This window comes from Melopsittacus undulatus, chromosome 7 (assembly GCF_012275295.1).
Source record: "Melopsittacus undulatus isolate bMelUnd1 chromosome 7, bMelUnd1.mat.Z, whole genome shotgun sequence".
NCBI lineage: Eukaryota > Metazoa > Chordata > Aves > Psittaciformes > Psittaculidae > Melopsittacus > Melopsittacus undulatus.
Window position 1 is genome coordinate 46,236,348 of NC_047533.1, and position 20,088 is coordinate 46,256,435.

A 20,088-nucleotide genomic window follows, 5' to 3' on the forward strand; every position below is an offset into this window, starting at 1 on the left:
GACTTACACCTCTCTGGTAACAAATCGCCATTACACTAAGCCGTGAAGGCAGGGGAGGCCTTTTCACAACAAAGGTGAGGAACAGAAGTCACACGTTCACCAGAACCCACATGGAGTCAATCTTCACACAGCACCCAGTAAAGGAAACGAAATATATGGAAACAGGTGGCTCCCCAACTCTACCCTAAAAGGGCAGAACTTTTTACACACCCTTTACGCCGCCAAAGCTCTCAACGCCACGCATCACACCCAACCCACCCGCCTCAACCGCCCTCCTCAGGCTGTGCATGGGGGCACGCCCCGCCCCGCCCGCGACGGAGCCGTTAGCAGGGCTTGTCGGGAGTTGTAGTCCACCGCCACGGCAGTTCTGCGTAGCCTTCAGGCACGCAGGACTACATTTCCCAGGGGGCGCTGCGAAAGACCCTCGGCGGGGAGAAAGCAAAATGGCTGCGGCGGCCCGGGGGTGCGGTGGGGTTTGGTGTCGGGTGTGGCAGTGTGGAGCTGGCGGTTCCGCCCCCCGCGGGCAGTGCTCTGTTGCTGGTAGCGCGAGAAGCGCGGCCGTGCCGGCGGGGAAGAGCGGGTATGGTGTCGGGACGGCGCGGGAGAGGGGCCGGTGGAGGTGGCTCTCAGCTGGGGCATCCTGCGCTTCTCAGGGTGTAGCTGCAGGCGGTTTCGGACCGCCGGGTTTGGGTACGAGAGCAGGTTGTCACCACCTAACAGCACGCGTTTGTGTTACCTTCCTCCTGAGCGCCCGCCAGACAGTGTTTGTCTTAGCGGTAGTGCTGTTCCTTTGACATGTGATAAGAGCCAGAAGCGATGCAAGCGAATTGGGAAGCGTTGGCATTCATGTGTTTGGAGTATAATCAGCATGTATCAACCTGCATAAGTATTTTTTGAAGGGTTGTTCTGGTCCAAAGAAGCTTTCTTTTCCAGTGGAGAATTGGGAAACCTTGGCAGTGTGCCTGGAATAGAACATTTTATTTCTCCCACAACTGGAAGTTATGGGCTGTACAAGCTTTCATGTTCTCTGGTGAGATTCAGGTTTCTCTGTGCAGCTGATGATCTAATGAAGTTGTTTGGAAAGGGGCAGAACTATGCTGCTGATTCTTTAGAGACACAAATAAACATAAACCTTGAGCAAACAAGGCAAGGAACTCCAGGTTTCTCATGAGTGTTGTTATTAGGGCTCAAGGGCTGATGCAGAAATCATTTATCAGAGCATAAGCCAGCATGCTGATTAAGCGAAAAATGTAATTTAATGCTGTGTTGTGATGGGGATGAATTTCTAGAGAATGCAGGAAACAATGAAATAAATCTGCCTCCAAAATATAAAAAACAAACAACCCCCCAACTTTTTTCCTAAGCCTTGAGGCAATTTTATGAGTAGTTGAAAACACCAAAGAAAATACTATGTTTCTGTAAAAGAAAATACATTAACTCCTAAAACATCTATACCATAATCCTTTATGATAATATTTTTCTTCCTAAAGCAGTGATCTAAGTGGCATCAGTAGTTTGGTGTTTATGGGGATGTCCTCGGCTGTTGGAGGGCAGACAGAGAAGTAAAATCTTAGTATTATGTTCACCTTTGAAGGGAACACTGTACTTGATGTATTTGTTTGATGTTTTTCAATAGCTTGCTTATCTCCTATAGCTATCTTGGTACTTGTACTGCTGAAGAGTCTGCCATAGAAATGTGATTTCATCACTGAAATATTATTTGTGCCACTTCATTTGTACAAGGCCATATAATTACTTACAGAAACTGTCAGGCAATTCATACTGTGAAGGTGACCTTTTTCTCTTGTCCATATAAAGGTTATGGATGTGAGAACTGCAATTACTTTTCAGATGATATGGAGAAGCTTTATTCTGTGGAATATATTCAGAGAACAGTAGCTCTCTAGCTGAAATGATGATTTCTCTATTACCAGATTACTAATGCTTATGCTAATATGCTACTAACACTGCTCTGGAGAGCCACCTTTCCTAGCATGCGACTAGCTGACAAAGAATACATAATTTACTATGCTACTGATTTTTGGATGTTTATCAAACTACCTAAAAAGTAATACATATTTATGATGATTTTGTGATTTTCACGAGATACCAAATTAGGGTTCATCCAGCATGCAAGTTTGCCTCATTAATTTCTCTTTAGATTTCTCATGTAAGGGAAAGTTAAAAGTTTCAGACCATTATGTTTCTTTTTTATGGCATTTTTTTCTGTATATAAGGAGGACACTTTGCTGTACAGCTCCCTCTCTATATTGTCAGTTAGTCTCAGTTTATCAGTTCTCCAGTATTGCAGCACAACTTCTGCCATTGCCATAAATTAGATGTATTTACAACATCATTTACATATTTTACGATTACAATTTATTTTTTATTAAAAGAATAAATAAAAAGTTTTTAATTCTTCTTTTTTTAGATGTTTATGGTGTTTAATGTCATCTTTATTTAAATTTTATTTCTCTTCTCTTTCCTTTTCAGTCTTGCTCCATGGGTACCAGTTGTTGGTCTGGAAATTCATGCACAGATCAGTTCCAACTCAAAACTCTTCTCTGGATCCCAAGTCCAGTTTGCAGCACCTCCTAACTCTGTGGTATCTTTCTTTGATGCTTCTTTACCAGGAACTTTACCAGTAAGTTATGCTTCAGCTTAATTTACAGTAGGATTGATGTCAGACAACTTCTGAGTATATTTCCAATATTTTGTTCTTCCCAAGAATTGACTATACAACTACTTTTACATATTTTTCTATTTTCTGGTTGTTTGATAACATAAGATTCTTAGTACTATTTCTTTTCATTTTACTCATTCCATAATTATCACTAGATACTCAACATATTCTGCAAAGGAAAAAAACCGGGGAGTGTCACTTCAAAATATTGAATGAATTGCGGTATTTCTCTAAGGCCAAAGAAATTTAGTTTGTATGCCATACAGGAAATTCCTTAAATATGAGAGATACTTAAAATCTTATGAGAGAAGAACATCTTAGATTTCGAAGTGGCCATTTGATGTTACTTTCCCATATGTTTGTTTACGTAGCTGTCATTTGCCATTTGGAATGTCTTGCTATGGAGGTACTTCGCTTCCTAAGTAGTAAGTCTGTAATTTAGGGAAGTGTCATCCATTCCTATTTCCAGAGCAAAACAATTATTAGCAAAACAAAATCTTATCTCTGTGGGACATTGTGGACTAATAACTCAGAATAGCTAGCTGATACTTAGCAATGTAATTTCTTAGTGACAAGATAGTAAATTTTTAAGTCACAGCTGAATTATAACTGTGATGGCTATGGCAGTGCTGCTGTAGAATTTTCTGGGAATCTAACAAGTTTAATATAAAAAATAATAGTTTTTAAAATATAAGCTTTTACTATACAGTGAAAATAAATATTGAATAGACTTAACTTTGCCTCATTCAACAAGCATGCAGAGACTATAATGGGATCAAATTATTTAATGCAAAAGTGTTTCACTGAGAGTGGAGGTTTGAATTCCAGTTGCAGGTATATATTAGCTCTTTAATGTATTGGAAGTTTTTCATCACCATAATACAGCCTTAAATAATATTCTGGAATTGAGAATTAACTATGGCTGGTTTTATAAAGTCTTGATGTATGTATGACCCAAGATCCTTAAAAAGAGAAATTGGTTAATATATTAATTCTGTGTTTGCAAAGTTTTGAAATCTAAGTGAAGGTTACATGCTGGTAAAATTTGTGCTTCAGTCTGGTCTCAGTAGCAATTTGGGGGTGAGTTTCAGATCTAACTATGTGAAAATTTTCCAGAGGGATTGGGAGGCTTACGCAGTTGTTTGGTTTTAGAAGAGTCTAGTTAGACTTAAACATGGAAGATGAGATTCTTCCATTTGAGGACAGGACTACATTAGGAAGTCAATAGTCACAACATTTAAAAGGGTTTAAGATTTTGGTTTTAGATCTTCTACTTCATGTTCTGTTAATGCACAAAAATCCTTGTACATTGCTTGTCTTCGGCCGAGTCAAAAAACTGTTCTTCATGGAACAAAAATGAGTATTTATAAAGAGTTTAATTGTTATGTACATAACTATTTATCTGGGAGTATTTTTATTTGGCCTTTTCTTCTGTTAAACTGCTTTAAAAATGAGGCTTGGTGTGACCTTTGTAAGAAAAGCTCAGCACACGTGGGCTTTGGCAGAGTATATAACTGTGTGTAAGAAGCAAAAAGCAGAATGGCTAGGTTAATAAGCAGTGATACCATGTTAGGTTCTCCTAGCTATTTTATACAAAGAGAAAAAAGATTTTTCTCACTGTAGCACTGGTGAAAATGGAATTGAAAGCAAATGTTACAAAATACATGTTCTGGCATGTTGGAATGTGATAGGAAATCCATTCAGTAATCATAATTTTATTTTCCCCTTGTTCTTGTGCACAGGAGTGAATGTTAGAGACCAGTGTTTGTTCTGGAATCAATCAGTTTGGCTTGTTTTTTTTAAATAACTGTATGTATTTGTGCACAGCAATAGTATCTGAAATAGAATTGGATTTTGGTGGATTTTGAAAGATGGTAGTTTTAAAAAATTTCAAAGTATTTGTAAAAAAAAAAAACCAACCCCAAAACAGTTTAACAAATGTTAAGATTATTGCTTAGTAAGTCTCTTTAGGTGAATATTTGGCCTTTCTTTTTGACTCTTTTTTTGAGAAATGAAAAAAAAAAAAGGAACAAAATTTTAATACAGTAGTTGTGCTGTCTATATCAGTGACTAATTGCTGATATGAACAGAGAACTATAGGGACAGTTTTCACTGTCATAGGGACTTAAATTTACTGAGGCCATGAGATGGTTGTGATAGACAGAATTTGCTGACTCACAATGGGACCAGGAAGAATGGTGCTAAAGGGAGCTATTGTGGTTGCTATACATTCCTGGTTCATTAATGAGTGTGGGTATGAGCCTTTGCACAGGAGAGAGAAAACTAGATGAATGTATTTAGCCCTTTCTTTGCTCTTTGCATTTTCTTCCAGTGTTGTAATACAGCTTATTTTATGCTTCTGCTGCAAGTAGGCCTTAGAAGGACCATCACACTGTCAGTGTCATGGCCATTTCACTATGCTTCTATAGTAATGTGCCTCTGAGAGACAGCTACAGGCAAAAATAGCTATGCAGGTGCACTGCTGTTTGTCATGAGACAGAAAAAAAATACGTGGCAAAGCTTTGATTATGAAAATAGATTTCGAAGTAGTGAGACTTATCCTGTGCTGATCTGCCCACTTTTTTGTGGCCTGTGGTGATGGAGCCTCTCACCACTAGACCAGATAGCATCTTACTCAGATTACTTTGGACTACAACATTACAATTTGTGTAATGAAGTGTGCAAAGGCCTGTTTTTTTTTACCTGGTAAATGGACTTGGCAATGATCTTAGCTCGCTATCTTCAGGAGACCTGTTACAAAGGAAATTTTAGCCACCCGTGGTGGCACATAGTGCACCTTGCATGCAGATTTATCTAAAACTCTTCTGAGGATCCATAAAGGTGGTTGAATTCCCAGTCTGATTTATCCTCTTTGAAAATTCTGTGAATCTTTATAAAGGCTATAAGGATAAGACTGGGCTCACAGAAGGAGAATCCATGATTGTCTATTCTCATGATTGAGGTTAATTATAGCTCAGCCACAGAAACAAGATGGTAAAGTCTGAAACCTTCTTGTCTGTGCTTAGTCTTTGTGGTTAATCACACCAAAAGATGCACATTTTATGTTTGTCTCCTGCATGACTAAAGTGAAAGCCTCATCCTATTGTAGGCAATCCTTTGTAGGCAAGTGCACAAAGAAATAATCTAGGATTTACATAACCAAGGTTTAAACTAATAAGATTTGAATTGAATGTCAGCCCTACAGTCCTAAGTATTTTGAAAATTCTGATACCTTCTCATGCATTTGAATTTCATTCTTTTCACAGTGTGAATAGCATCGGGGTTTTGGTTTTGTTTTTCTTTTTAAAGATAGAATTTTTTAAACACTTGGTAATGATCAGGCTGTTTCTAATGAGGAAAAGGTAAATAACTTCTGACCTCAGAAGAAACAGTAACATCTCTGTGGAACACTGCTGTAGATTATAATGCATGATTTTATATTAATACATAAATTTTTCCTGTTCCACTGGACATCCTTGAGGGTTTGTCAGCTGACTCATGGCTGTTGTCCTTTAATGAGATTTTAATATCATCTTGTTTTAAATTTCTTTGGTTTTCTGTCTGTAAATAGCATAGGAGGAAGCATTTTTGTCCTACTGTATGTTCTCTCGCCTATATAATGGCAATTGAGCAACAAGATATGCTTTTTCATGGAAGACAGCAGGGCTAGAACAGCTACTGGGTTTTGTGCCTTCTCATATTGCACCGCCAGCAACTTGAACTCCATACCCTGGCTTCTCCAAAGTTGATGAATGTCACTTCAACAGTGCACAGCAGCAGAGGGCATGTGTATTGTGCTGTTGCCTTTACCACCTTGCAATGCTGTGCTGTTGAGATGGCTGCCCAGGAACATGACAAGGGTAATAATATCCAGCTTTGGTGTGTAGATGGTGCTTTAGAAGGTCCCTTTCTTATATGAACATATCCATCCTTGGCAGTAGCAGATAACCTGTTTTGGTTTTTTTTTTTTCAGATATCTTGTGTGATAGATTGTCAGATTTCATGATTAATTTTAAATGTTATTAATATACAGAATTTACCTGATGCCTTTGCTTTTGAAGGCACTGAGAGGTTTGTGTGAGATTTTGCTGGATCTGTCTGTCAGCTATAAATACTGGAACAGAAACAGCATCTGAGACCAGGATTTATACTTTACAGTTTGAAACTAGATTTTTTTGATATCTTATGTCTGTTAAATCAAGTGATTGTAACAGCTGCTTTACTAACTTGTGATTTCAGTTTTGTTTTGACATTCCTGCTGGCATGCGTATGAATTTACTCTGTTTTTGTACTGCTTAAATTTGCAAAAAAACCTGCTTCTTAGCATGACTTTTGATAACTACATTTCCAATTGCACACATGTTTCTTAGGGAACTGGACAGTCTTCTTATCTTCGTATGCATGTTCGTTTAGCTTCCATTATATATATTTTCTTATTTTCTTTTCTTTGACGCCGTGTGATGCCCTGGTTGTTGTATCCATGAGCTCTCCTCTAAAAATAAATTAGTGGCAGTGCCTGAAGGAAAAAGTGAGTTCCTGATAATTTTAAATCATTCACTTATGTCTGGGTTCACTTTAACTGCCTGTTACTTCTGTCAGTAAAACTGTAGTAATTGTATTTAGGGGTGAAAAAGGAGATACTTTCTTAGAAATCAGTGTTACCTTTCTGTTGCAGTCCTCTTTTTCCTGATAATATTTTGATTTGCAACATACATTGTATCAGCAGTGGTTAACAGTTTTTGTTGCTCAGACAGTCCCAGCTTGTTGGACTTCAAGTCTCAGTAAGCCTCTAAAAAGCAAATTCCACATAATTTAGACAAAAAAAGAAAAAAAACTTACAGAGGAAAGCAGGCTTTCAAACCATTGCTCTCTGAGAATGCCTTTGCAGTTCATAGACCCTTACATTTCTGACTGCTTGATGGATTAAAGCCTACCTGCATAATTTCAAGCTATTAATTAGGTCAGTGCTGTTGTACTGGTCAGGAGAGGTCCTTGTAAGATGAGGGAGGCAACTTTCAGGGCTTTGTTATGGCACAGGTTGTTCCTCCTTGAATTTCTTTCTCATTCATAGGATCTTTCACAGTCCCAGGGTTACCTCTGGAGCTAGACCTTTTCACTGGGGTCTGAGAAGTGTTACACTTCCTCAGTTACTGCAGTTGCTCAGCTCAACTTTATTTCATAGTTAACTGTAAATGCCATTTTTCTACAGACGCCTCTGCTTTTGTGTTTTGATGTATTTGGTGACATTTGTTGCTCTTCTCTCAAGCTTTGAAAGAGTCCCCTGTAAGGTTTTCTCTTGCTTTTTGCTATGTGTTGTTTATTTGTGAGAAGTTCTGACACTCATTCTGGGTGTTTTAATCTTTTTGTCAAGGCTAACAGTTCCTGTAGGGCTTTGTCTCCTTAGCACCTCGGTAACTATTGAGCTCTCTTTGTTCTTGTTGGTTTTCCTGTTCATTCTTAACAGGTCCCTCTAGCTGATGTAAACTTGCCACCTAGAATGGCATTGAGTTGATAAAACATCTTGCTATCACCTATTTTATTATATTCTTCAATGCAACAGCAATATTAGCAATGTATTTTCTCTTATCTCCTTTTGGTTTTGTTCTTGTTGCTTTACCTTTTGCTCTATCAGATATTTTTCTGCTTCTTAGTGGGGAGCAGGAGTTTGCAGTATCTCCTTTATTTGAAACAATTCTGTTACTGAAGTTACTGTGCCATTGCTGATATTTCTGGACAGCACAACCCCTCTTTCTGGATTCAGTCTGAAATAGCTGCCAAAACACATACTAGCTTATTTTTCCATAGTTTTTCGTAGTGGACTGAGAATTTCTTTATTTAAAATTTCAACCATGAGTAGATTTTCTGGGGCAAATTTTTATTACTTCTGTTATCAATCACTATATATGCTCGGGCATCCTTAATGTTTGATTGAATTCATTTTGTCTTCAGCAGGCACTGTATTGATAGGACAAGGGGTAATGGGCTCAAACTAGAACAGGGGAAGTTCAGGTTAGATATAAGGAAGAAGTTCTTTACTGAGGGGCTGGTGAGGCACTGGAACAGGTTTCCCAGGGAAGTTGTGAATGCTTCATTTCTGGCAGCATTCAAGGCCAGGTTGGACAGAACCTTGGGCGACATGGTCTAGAGTAAGGTGTCCCTGCCCATGGCAGGGGGGTTGGAACTAGATGATCTTGAGGTTCGGTCTAGCCCTAGCTACTCTATGATTCTGAGTATTTTCTTTCAGCTTGTAGAAAAACAGTCTGGTTCCAGGTGGCTCCTTTGTGGAAATCCAAGGTAGTATATTGTATGTGTATGTGTATGAAAGCAGCACTCTGTTAAGCAGAAGTTTATGTAACAATCATGGTTTTACTAATTTCTTGGCATTTTAACTTAGTGAACTGCCATCTTGCTTCTTTGTTTATCTTAACAACTTTTTTCTTTGCAGAGTTTTTTCATTAAAAGGTATTTAGGGAAACAGTGTCCAACAGTAGTGACAGATAATTGTAGACTCAGTCTTTGTTCCCTTCATGGCTAGCTGTCTTGTGTGTAATGTTGCATAACTACCAGGTTTATGTATTTTGTTTGAAACTTATCTTGATGCAATTAGGCTGTAATTGGTTCCTGGGGTAAAATGGATTTATTTCTTTGTCTTCTCTCTGATTATCAGCCACCTTTAATATGACTATGTATGATTCTGAGGATTATGTAGCCTTCTGCATCTGGTGTTTGTTTCATAGTTACATGTGTAGATTTTGCCACTGCAACTGTTATTTTCTGTGCAGAAACTCTAGTTCTGCCCAGTTCAGCCAAATTAGCCTCAAAAAATTAGGTTTATAGAGGGTTTTGTGAATATATTAGTGAGCACATGAAGAGGCAATTTGCAGCTGAGTCTCTCCACTGATCTCAGCTTTATTTGGATGCTGCTATTCAGACACCTGTGACACTTCTTATACTCTATTTGAGATGTTTGGTGAATGGGGAGAAGTTGGGGGAATCATGGAGGAGAGAGTGTTGAGATTACTGCTTAAGTAAAGCAAACTAAAGCAAATGTTTATGGGAAACCAGTCTTTGTTGGTTCTGCTGTTCCAGAAAAACTTTGTTAAAAAGTAGATAATTTTGGGTCACTTTCTTTATAGCTTTTTGCAAGACTTGTTGCATTACATCTCCTGTTCTTTTCCTGAAGTAATATATTCTTGTCTCTCTATTTGATTGAGTGCTTCTTCTTTACTCTCGATTTGTATGTTGTGCTCTCTTAAGAGATTTGGGTCAGCTATGGAAAGATGGCTGCCTCTCTGGGAAGGAAATAATGGTGTTTCAGGAGATGGCAAATAGAATGAGAGAGAATGAATGAGGGACTCAGAGCAAAGGCTGGAAGATTTTAGTGTGTTTAGTGCAGGCTTTCAGACACTCGAAGATTGCAAGGAAGACAGGGCAGGTAGCCAAGACTTAGAAATCCAATCCAAAGTATTCTGTGATTTTGTGATTCTGTGATAGAAAATGATGGTCAGTGTGTATCAGAGATACACACTGGTATGTGGTCAGATGGTCAGAATTTGTTACAACTCAGAAAAGCACAGAGCTGGCCCTCACCAAGGCTACAAGCAAAGGCTCATCTGCAAGGATCAAGAGAGCAGGAGCTGGTCTATAAACTATTTTGTACAACTGCTCTGAATTTTCTCTATTTAACAAGTTAAACAATCAAGATTGTATTGAGGAAGACAGGTGTTTAAAAGCCTTTTTAAGCCTTTTTTTGTGGAGCTTAGTGTAGGAAAAAAGGTCTGAGAAGGTGCACCTCAAAGCTCTGGTTGACTTTGGATTTGATCCCATTCTGTAACATAGGTTTTGGCCATTGCTCAGTCCCATACCTCCAGAAACAGTGAAAGGTTGTAACTGGATCTTCTTGTATTTAACTTGTCCTGGGTCAGATGGCATTAGCAGTGGTTTAAATTTCAACTGGCATAAGAGAGGGAGCAGCCTTATGGCAGATGAAAAAAAAGCCACATGGCAGATGCAGAAAACTGCTGTTAGCATGGAGGCCATGGGTGTTAGAGAGATACAGAACTTTTGGATAGAAAACAGCATAGAAACACAGCGTTTGGTTATGGATATCATGAACTATCACTATTGCATTGTTCTGTCTTCCCTGGTTCTCTTGCTTGGAACCAGTTCTGCATGCATGGTAGAAGTTTATTTGTTTTTAGCCACTGATGATGGTATCTGAGACATGAAAACTGGTGGTTTGAGGCAATACCACTGGATTGGCTGCTTTTATACCACCCAAAAAAAATAGACTTATTCCATGGAGATCATTGAGCACATTGCCTGGACAGTCTGAATGGCTTTTTTCTTCTATGGTTTGGGTTTTTTTTTTTGTTTTTTTTTTTTGGTTGGTTGGTTTTTTGGTTTTGTTGTTTGGGTTTTTTTTTGTTTTGTTTTGTTTTTTAGCAACCCCTGTCTCAAAGGGCTGAGAAACCTAGAAATCATTCAGTACATAAACAGCTTTATATCTGGTGGTAGCTTACAGTTTTTCTTACTCCCAAGGGTCAGCATTTCTTCCTACTGCTGCGGAATTTTCCTGGTCATCACTGACACTGGAAGATGCTTCTTCCAATTCTAAGTCTTGTGATATGAGCTCTCAGACTAGATCTTCAGCTTCAGAACAATGTGTCCTGTTAAAGTTTGAGTACACCTAAAGTAGCATGTTTGGGAACAGAGTACTTAGAGTTGCCTGGTTTTAAGATCTGACTTGAATGAGTGTCCTGCATCACCGCAAGCCAACTCTGCCACTGGACAAGGTTAGGAACAGTAATATGTTTTGTATACCAGCATACATCTTTGGTACCAGACTGTAGAAAGATAAAGTTACAAAATATATTAAGGTATATTTCATGACTTCTGAGCTCATCTTCCTTTGCTGCTTCAGCTTCTCAGTTGCCATTTTGTTCTCTTTTCTTAACCTGGAATCTCTTTCTATTAATCTAAGATCTTCATTTAAAATGTCTGGTGCTTCTTCCCCTATTGTCTTGACCCCTTCCTTAGGGATAAGAGCATACGTAACACTTATGTTAAGGCAAGAAATATGCTGAAAAGTGGGGGGGCTGGACTGAAACGCAGAAGACACTGAGAACACTGGAACACTGAAGCTGGCCTTCTTTGGGACTTACCGCTGCAGTTAAGAGACCTCAGTTTCTGAAAGATGGGAGCTCTTTGCAGACCAAACAAATGATAAGTCTTAGGTTGGCTTGTTCTTTTACATTTTTACTGTATGCTTAGAAGGATGGGGTTCTGATTGTACACCTATTGAAATAAATGGGTCATTTGGGAAATGGCTAGCTTTTCATTTATTGTAATGTACATTTTGTACGTGCATAGCTACAAGGCAGTTACGCCCTTCTCTCTGTGTGGGAGAATGCCAAGGAAGAATGCTGCATTGAAGTACTCATCTGCAGTGTCAGACTGAACAGTCATGATTACATTTGGACTGAGCAGATGTAAGAGTAGTTTATTTTGAAGTTTAACTTATGATTGCACTTCAAAGAACCGTATATCGGAGGAAGTTGCTACTTTAACACAGCAAGAATAGTAAGACTGAATAGATCCATTAGTGAAAGCAAATAAAAATCAGAGCAATATGAAATGGGAGTTCTGGGAAATATGATTAGGTATATCTGTTGAGGTTTTTAAAGATTATTGCCTGGGCTGCAGAGAGGTGGTTAAGTACATTGCACTGCTTCCTTCTTCCAGCTGTTATTTAGAATGAAAAGGAGCTAAAATTACATATTTCTTAGATAAACAATCCTGTAGTTAATCTGATTAATGCTGATTTCCTCATGATTATAATTAGGAATGAAGGTCTTAAGATAGCCAATTAGTATGAAAACAACTTTATTATAAATGTGTGACCTAGAATCAAAAACTTTTGAAATTTCTGGGAAATTATTTTGATTTTAGTTTTTAGTACAAGAAGTACTTTGTTCCATAAATAAGGGCTTCCTGGCTGCCATTGTTATGGCAAAGATTACTTTGTTGGTTTTGTTACTGTGTTGATTTTGTTGTTTGGTTCATTTTTAAGAAAAGGTAGCAAAAATGAACTTTTTCCAGGAGAGAAATCCAGATGTTTCTTCTTCCCCCCTGTGCAATTATCCTATAGAGTACACATTAGCAAAAGAAGAAGCTGCTCTCTTTAAAATGTAAAAACGATCATTTACTAAATATAGGAACATATATCCTCACCTCAAAAGGGGGGCAGCTTTCTTTAATGTGTTAATATAAGAAGTAAACCTGCTGTTAAAATTTGCTTTTGGTGGGAATTTGTGTCATTGAAGTTATTGTGTGTAGTTTTGTATAGCTAATTGAATAGTCTTGTATTTAAAATGAAGGTCTTGACTAAACTGACCTTGCAAATAAAGCTGATAAATTTTTAAAAGGAGTCTTTCCACTTGTGAACTAGATGTAAAGAATAGGTAGTATCAGAAAAAGAAACATCTTGGTTGGATTGTTCTTTCATTCATTTAGCGCTCAGTTACCATGGTGCTCTAGCAGGATAGTGTAGTTACAATAGGAATGGTACTGGTGGTGTGATACCATTGTTAAGGTTTTTCGTGAGTTTCCAGTACAAACAATTTACATTGCTTGTTGTGATAGCTCTCTAGCATTTCCTTTGAATGCCTAGGAGAGATGCTTCCATTTTAGAAGACCAGAAATATTTAAGAAGGCTTCATAGGCTCTTGTGTTTTGTCCAGAGCTGTTGCAGAAACTACATAGCTTGCTTTCAAGGCCAGCACTTTGCTAACATACCAGACTGGCAGCTTGTCAGTTCAAGCCAGTAATTTAAATCTTTGGTGCTAGTCAAAGCTGTCGACTTAATAACAGCTTACTGCATAAACAAGCTTGGAGGACTTATTCTAGGTCATTAGCATGGGAAGTTTCACATGTTGAATTGATGTTTATCACTGCACATTATTTGAAAAGCTAGGCTTATTCGCTTAAACAACTCTGCTTTATGCGCACAGCCTTGATCACTGGAATGGGTAGTAGAAGTTACTTCAGAAATGGAGCAATGTTAAACAACTTTTGAGTTTGTTTTGGAGGTTTTTGGGGTTAAGCAGGGCAGAGGAAGCAGGTTGGCATGGTAGACATCTTATTATGCTACAGTGGGAAAGATCTGCTTTGCAATGCCTTCTGTCACCACAGAGGTCGATAAAGAAGCACAGGAAGTAGTATTGCTGAATGAGTAATGGTGCATATACAGTGATTTGGCTAGTATGACCCAGTACACTAAGGACACATACTCATTAGTCATCTAAATGATTAGTAATACTACATAGGAAATAATCAATACTTCACATATTTATGCCACTTTTTCCCCAGAGGCATTAAAATGGTTCAGCAGCAATAGTGCAAAAGCTTCTCCACTGGTATAAGTCATATGTGTGTGGGAATTATTTCCTTCACCTCAAAACAGTAGTATCCCTTAGGGCCATGCATAAGATACACTCTGCCTTGCTTGAAGCAAAAATCGAAGAGCAAGTGGTCAAGGGCAGTAGCTGTAGTGTAATCATTAACTAAACTCCATCTGTGTTTGAAAAATGTGCTATGAGGTTCTGACTGTGACTTGGGAGTTGGGTTTTTGTCTTCTTCTCTGATTATAGTCGGTCACAGCCCCGGCACCGTCAGGAAATGTAACAAGACAGCAGCTCACTGCTTTGGTGCAGTGGTGTTCTGAGTCTACCAGTCCTTATGGAGCCTTACTGTGTTTCTGGTAACTAGCTGTTAAAAAGCTGGCTGACACGGTCCTCTGTAATTTGTAAAGCTGGACAGGATCATGTAAGCAGACTTTAGTAGGAGGAAATTTTGCTCCTGTATTTAGAAATATTACAGTATTTTAAACATTGAACAATTTGACTGTTACAAGTTTCCTTAAACATTAAAAAAATAAGTATCTGTACTGCCTGGCAGCATTGTTGAAAACAGGAGCATCTACAAAATAATGAACTGCAGCTGTGATACTGAAATAAATTAATATTTCTTAGTTCCCAGTTTTGCTTTAGATTACAGTCAGGACTGTGTTCATTTTGCTGTGGCGCAGTATTTCAAAGAGAAATTGATCTTCCTTTTTTTGTTTCTCATTTAAAATTTGCTTTATGTATCTTTTAAATTTTTAAAACATTAAAATATGCTGAACAGATGATGTGTGCTATTAGCCATATATAGCTACACTAAAGATCTGAAAGTTCCCTTGTTAAATGTCTTAAATATTTAATTCCTTGTCTGTATAAGCAATTTTCAAGTTTCTTCTTCTTCATTAAGATTTTCTCATATGTTCTCCTATTATTTTGATTTTTTAAATATTAGATGAGTAAAGCAAAGAGTTTCCTTTTCCAGCTGAAGACATGGGATGATGGGAAATGTACAGCTGTTTAATCTGTTTTCAGGAATCAGAAATCTGTTTTCAAAAATCAGGCTGGAGAATATAAAAAGTAAATACCATCAGAAACTCTGAAGAAAACATTATTTAAGCCTTTTATGTTCTGGTCAATGCTGATGAAGTCATCTAGATCCTTTTACATAATGTGTCCTTTTAATGGTGGAAATTGACTTCTTGGCAGCTGTACAGTGCAGAATAAGATGAATAAAGTTCTGTTCTTATTTCAAAATACTGTACTAAGAAAAACTCAGTCTTCAGTTTTTCCATTTGATGTTAGTTAAACCAACTGTTAGATTAAAGAGAGCACATTTGGAAAAAAAGAACCACCACATAAATTTGAAACATTGCTTGTTAGTACTTTTTGGAGAGGCATTTTATTTCTCCTTTGGATCCTGACCCTGCTGGGGCAATAGAAGGGTGTAGCACTGACAGTCACGAGTCCATGATGAGAAACTGCATTTAACTTCTTTATTTCTTCATGAAGGTCTTGCTGGGTCTCCAGGTCATATGGCGTCCTGCAAGAACCTTAATCCCATGGTTTACCTGGGTCCTGGAAATGCATGTATACTTGTAAGCATAGGAGCAATCAGTATGTCTCTGATTCTGTTTTGGCAAAGCATGTAAGTGTGCTTAATTTCATCATGCTTAATCAAAGCATTGACATCTATACTCATGAATTCACTGTGGTTCTGTGGTTAAAGGGATTCTGAGATTTTTACAGAAATTGTACTGCAGTCCCTAATGCAAATCTCTAGTGTTTCAAGTTCCTAGGATGAGCTGACAGCTGGTTATGACTCAATTATCATTTGCTATGACTTGTCTCTTTTACTCCTGAAGATTCAGAAGTACTGGAATGTTTGCAAAAGTAGCAAGCAAGAACAGTGCACACTTCCTTATGTGGCATGACAAAACGATCAAATGGCTTGTTTATTCCTCTTAAAGCTTTGCAGATTTGTAGCTACCGCAACTTTAATGATGAATAAGAACTACCCACTCAAGGAAAGAGATCTAATGGTGGTTGAAGGGAAGCAAAATTGAGTATGTGCTCCAAATAAGGTAATGTGTGGGATATAAATTCGTTACATACATATCTGAGTAAAGCCATGTGTCGTGTTTCCTTAGGTTATCAACAGAAGATGTGTAGAAGCAGCAGTGATGACAGGCCTGGCACTCAATTGCAGCATAAACAAGAGGTCCTTGTTTGACAGAAAACACTATTTCTATGCAGATCTGCCTGTAAGTATGCAGTGTATCTGGTCCCTTTACGCCTGTAGGAAAGGACAGGCTGGGAGCATAGATGGCAATAGGGGATGAGTAAAGAGATGCTTTTTCTGGTTTCAGTGTGTTGCTCACCCCAATGGGATGCTGCACTGTGCCCTGATGAATAGGCAGCTGTACCCTGGTGCTCACTGATTGAATATGATTGCTCTGATTGCTGACTCCTTGCTTAGCTGCACGATTCCAGGAGCTAATGTAATTGAATTGGGAGCTGGAGCTGCTTTGCCCCTTAAGTTCTCCATTCCTGGTGTTTAGTACTAATTGTCTGTTAGGGTAAAAGCAGCCTGATAATAGTCCTTCATTTAAAGTGAATGTATAACAAACACAGGTTCCAGTGGTATAAACATAACAGTGTCTTTCTGTGTGTGCTTAGGACATAGAAATATTAAATTTCCCTTTAAAATTTTCTCAGTAGTTCCACGAAATTAACCAAAAAAAACCCCCCACATCTGAGAAACAGAGTCTTTGCAGTGTGGTTCATTGGTAGCTTTCATGTTGTGTAGAAAGTGTCAGTGGAAGTCAGGTGCATTTTGGCACACTTGATATGAGTGTAATAATATTGAAATAATTTAAGAACCTGACTTCTGTCATTACAGCAGGATGCAGCAGTTTGAGCATTTTTTCTATTTTAATGAAATGAAAACTTTCTAATGTTAAGCTTTTTTTTTTCTTCCTTGTCTGATTATTTGTACTGAAGGTTTATTTGAACCCTAATCTGTCAAAGGGACCACACTAGTTTTAGTTCCCCGATTTTGGGGTGAAGAGCTGATGACTACATCAAAGGAAAAACCCTATTTCTATTTTATCTGAGAAAGATCAGGTGTTTTAACTTATCCTTTCTTTAGGTGAGGTGTCCCTGACATCCTGAGAAGCAGAGTGGGAGATTTCTCAGGTCCCAAATGAACATGTAGAGGTGCCGTATTACTAACAGAATTACCTTCTCTTCCACTGTTTTGTGGCAGATATTCTGAAGTTGCACAAAAAATGTTCAAATACAATTGCTTCCTGTATTAGAAAGAGAATTATATTATCGTTGTCCACTGGAGACCTGGATCTTGAAAGACATTTCTGCTCTGTTTTATTCTACGTTGGGAACTTGTGGCTGTTCTGTGAAGTTGATGTAATTACTGATTAGTTTCTGGGGATAATTTTCCTAGTATTTGTAAGCCATTAAGAGGCCCTTTTGCTGGAGGCTCCGTAGTGAACTAAAATCATAGAATTCTGGGAATGTTTAATGCAAACTTACTAGTTTGAATTGCCAATATGTTGGGTTTTCTTGTTTTGGTTTTTGTTTTTTTTTTCCATGTAAAACTATCTTAAAATTCATTTCTAGACCTGAAGGAGAAAAAAGTGAAATAGCAGGAAATAAGTATTACTTTCAGAATTCATTTACACATCATAAAGAAACACCAAAAACGTCACAGAGATGTTTTCAAAGCACCTTTGGTGCTTTGGCTGTTAAACTGAAAGCTATCTCTCATATTCCTGTACTGTCTATTGCTATCAGTTTGCTGCATAGAAGCTATATGTAAGGATGTTGTCATAGGAAAGAAACCACATCCATATATTTAGAGGAGAAAGGGAGGTGGAATAAGGTGTGTACAGCACCAAGAGGGATGTCATTGTCTGCATACATGAAGTACAGGATCCTTTAGTCAGATAAGCATGGAAATTTGGTCAATGAGGTGCTGACACATTTTACTAGCTTGAAACATGTAATTCTGGCTTTCTACTGGCTGACTTCTGCAGTTTAAGCATTAACAATAAACTGCCCAACCTGCATTTCACTGTGAAACAGTCGAGTCAGGAACCCTGTAATAAGATGCAGAGTTTAGGCTAATGAGCTATGTAGAGCAAATAAAATAAATCTAGCTCTTGGAGTCATTTGACAATGGGATTATTGTTACTCCTGAAAATGGGGCTTTTGATGGAAAATGGGATTTTTGTTATTTATTGTCACTCACAATTTAAGGCTCTTAAAAAAACTAATTTTAATGAGATATTTTAGGAGAATGGAAGAGCTGTGCAATTAGCATAGGTTGCAGAGAGTCAGTTACTGTATTTTTCTTATAGTTTTCTTTATAGTGATAACAGCCAGAAGGTCATGCACTTCATTGCATATATAAATAGAACTGTTCACAGGAGCAGACCATTGTTCTCCATCCCAATGTATTGTCGCTATCTCTACATTTTAGAGTAAGCTCATCGTCCCTGCAAAACATATAAAAGTTCCTCCCAGTTCATTAAAATCTGGCAGGCTTTTTGATTAATTCTCACCAGTGAGGGCATGAGCAGGCTAGGAAGGAGGAAGAAATGGGGTCCCTATCTCAGCAGAGTAATTGATTTCACTTCTGTATTTTTACATCATTGCAGGTATTCCAGTACCTTGCCACTGGCAACCCCTTTTCTGGATAGTAGTTCCCCCTTTGGAGTCCCAGGCATGAGGTGGCATTTATCAGCTTGTGCCTTATGTGGGATTGTGGTCTCTATCTTTTAAACTGCTACATGAATGAAATTGGGTTTTCTCATTTTCTTGATTCCACACACATTACCCACGCCCCCCTGCTTCCCTCTGCTCCCCTCTGATGAGTATAGTTCTGGACGGGTCTGAGGGATGTTCGTTCTGGTGGGAGGATGAGTGATAGTCCCAGTTTGGGAATGGAGGTATGGTGACTGGCTTCAGACAAGATTTAACATGATCACAGAACCACAGGCGTGGAAGAACCTCTTCCAGTCCATTTCCTGTCCCCAGGCAGTGTCAGTGAAATTTATGTAATGCTTGGCAAGTAGTTGTACAGTTGATTACTGATTCTTTCTGCATTGCTTGTATGGAGAAGAGTTTTCATTTTTTTCTAGACTTCTAAATTCTCACACTTATGTTGAATTCTATACCTATCTTCTACCTTGCTTCCTTTCCAGCTAAGCAAAATAACGTCTGAATTTGCATGTGCATATGTTCTATTCTCTTATGTAGTTCACTGTGGAAGATGTTGCATTTTCAGTTTTGTTCTTAGTCTATAATATTTGCAGTTGGCTGTGCTGCTGCTTTCCGGAAAGTGTTTTATGTGATTATAAATCTAATTTTGTTGACAGGCTGGCTATCAGATCACTCAGCAAAGAGTTCCTATTGCGGTGAATGGAACTTTGTCATACAGTCTCTGCACAGACAACAAAATGAGCCAGATGGTAACCAAAACTGTGAGGATTAAACAAATTCAGTTGGAGCAAGACAGTGGGAAGAGTCTTCATGATGACACAAGGAGCCAGACTCTTGTTGACTTGAATAGGGCTGGTAGGCTTGGATTATTTTTCTGTTTTTCTCCTTTCTGTGTAAGATGAGTCATGAAAGGTGAATGGGTGGCAGGGAACAGGTGAGAAATAATAACTCTAATGTCCTCAACAATAAAAACTCATCGAAATGACCATTACACTTGAAACAGGGAAAACTTGGCCTTCCCTTTGCTGTTTGTTGATGTCAGTTGCCAGTAGCAAGTTAGAAATCCGTTGGCTACAGCTTGCTCAAAACTGTGCCTCAGTCACATAAAACCACTCAGCTATCTTAGCTCTTTGTATACATTGTTATTAATAAATAAATAAATAAATTAAAGGTGTAGTGAATCAAGCTTGTGTCTGGAAGGAGCAGCTGTTATAGAGTTTGTCAGTGCATGAGTCAGGCATTTCTTGTAATGATTCGCATTGA

General features: G+C 38.3%; 1 protein-coding gene across 3 annotated transcripts in view; it reads left to right on the top strand.

Moving 5' to 3' along the window:
* Nucleotides 1–434: 434 nt before the first annotated feature.
* GATB (glutamyl-tRNA amidotransferase subunit B) overlaps nt 435–20,088 on the top strand; it is a 42,850-nt gene continuing 23,196 nt past the window's right edge. The window contains exons 1-4 of one of the 3 annotated variants that reach the window (XM_005149015.4): nt 435–580; nt 2,494–2,644; nt 16,233–16,346; nt 19,482–19,680. In XM_005149015.4, the coding sequence (XP_005149072.3) occupies nt 444–580; nt 2,494–2,644; nt 16,233–16,346; nt 19,482–19,680 (601 nt within the window). In that variant the 5' untranslated portion in view covers nt 435–443. Of the gene's footprint in view, nt 581–774; nt 1,031–2,493; nt 2,645–16,232; nt 16,347–19,481; nt 19,681–20,088 lie in introns of those variants that run through there. The other 2 variants (XM_031048828.2, XM_031048827.2) reach the window with 2 other exon arrangements.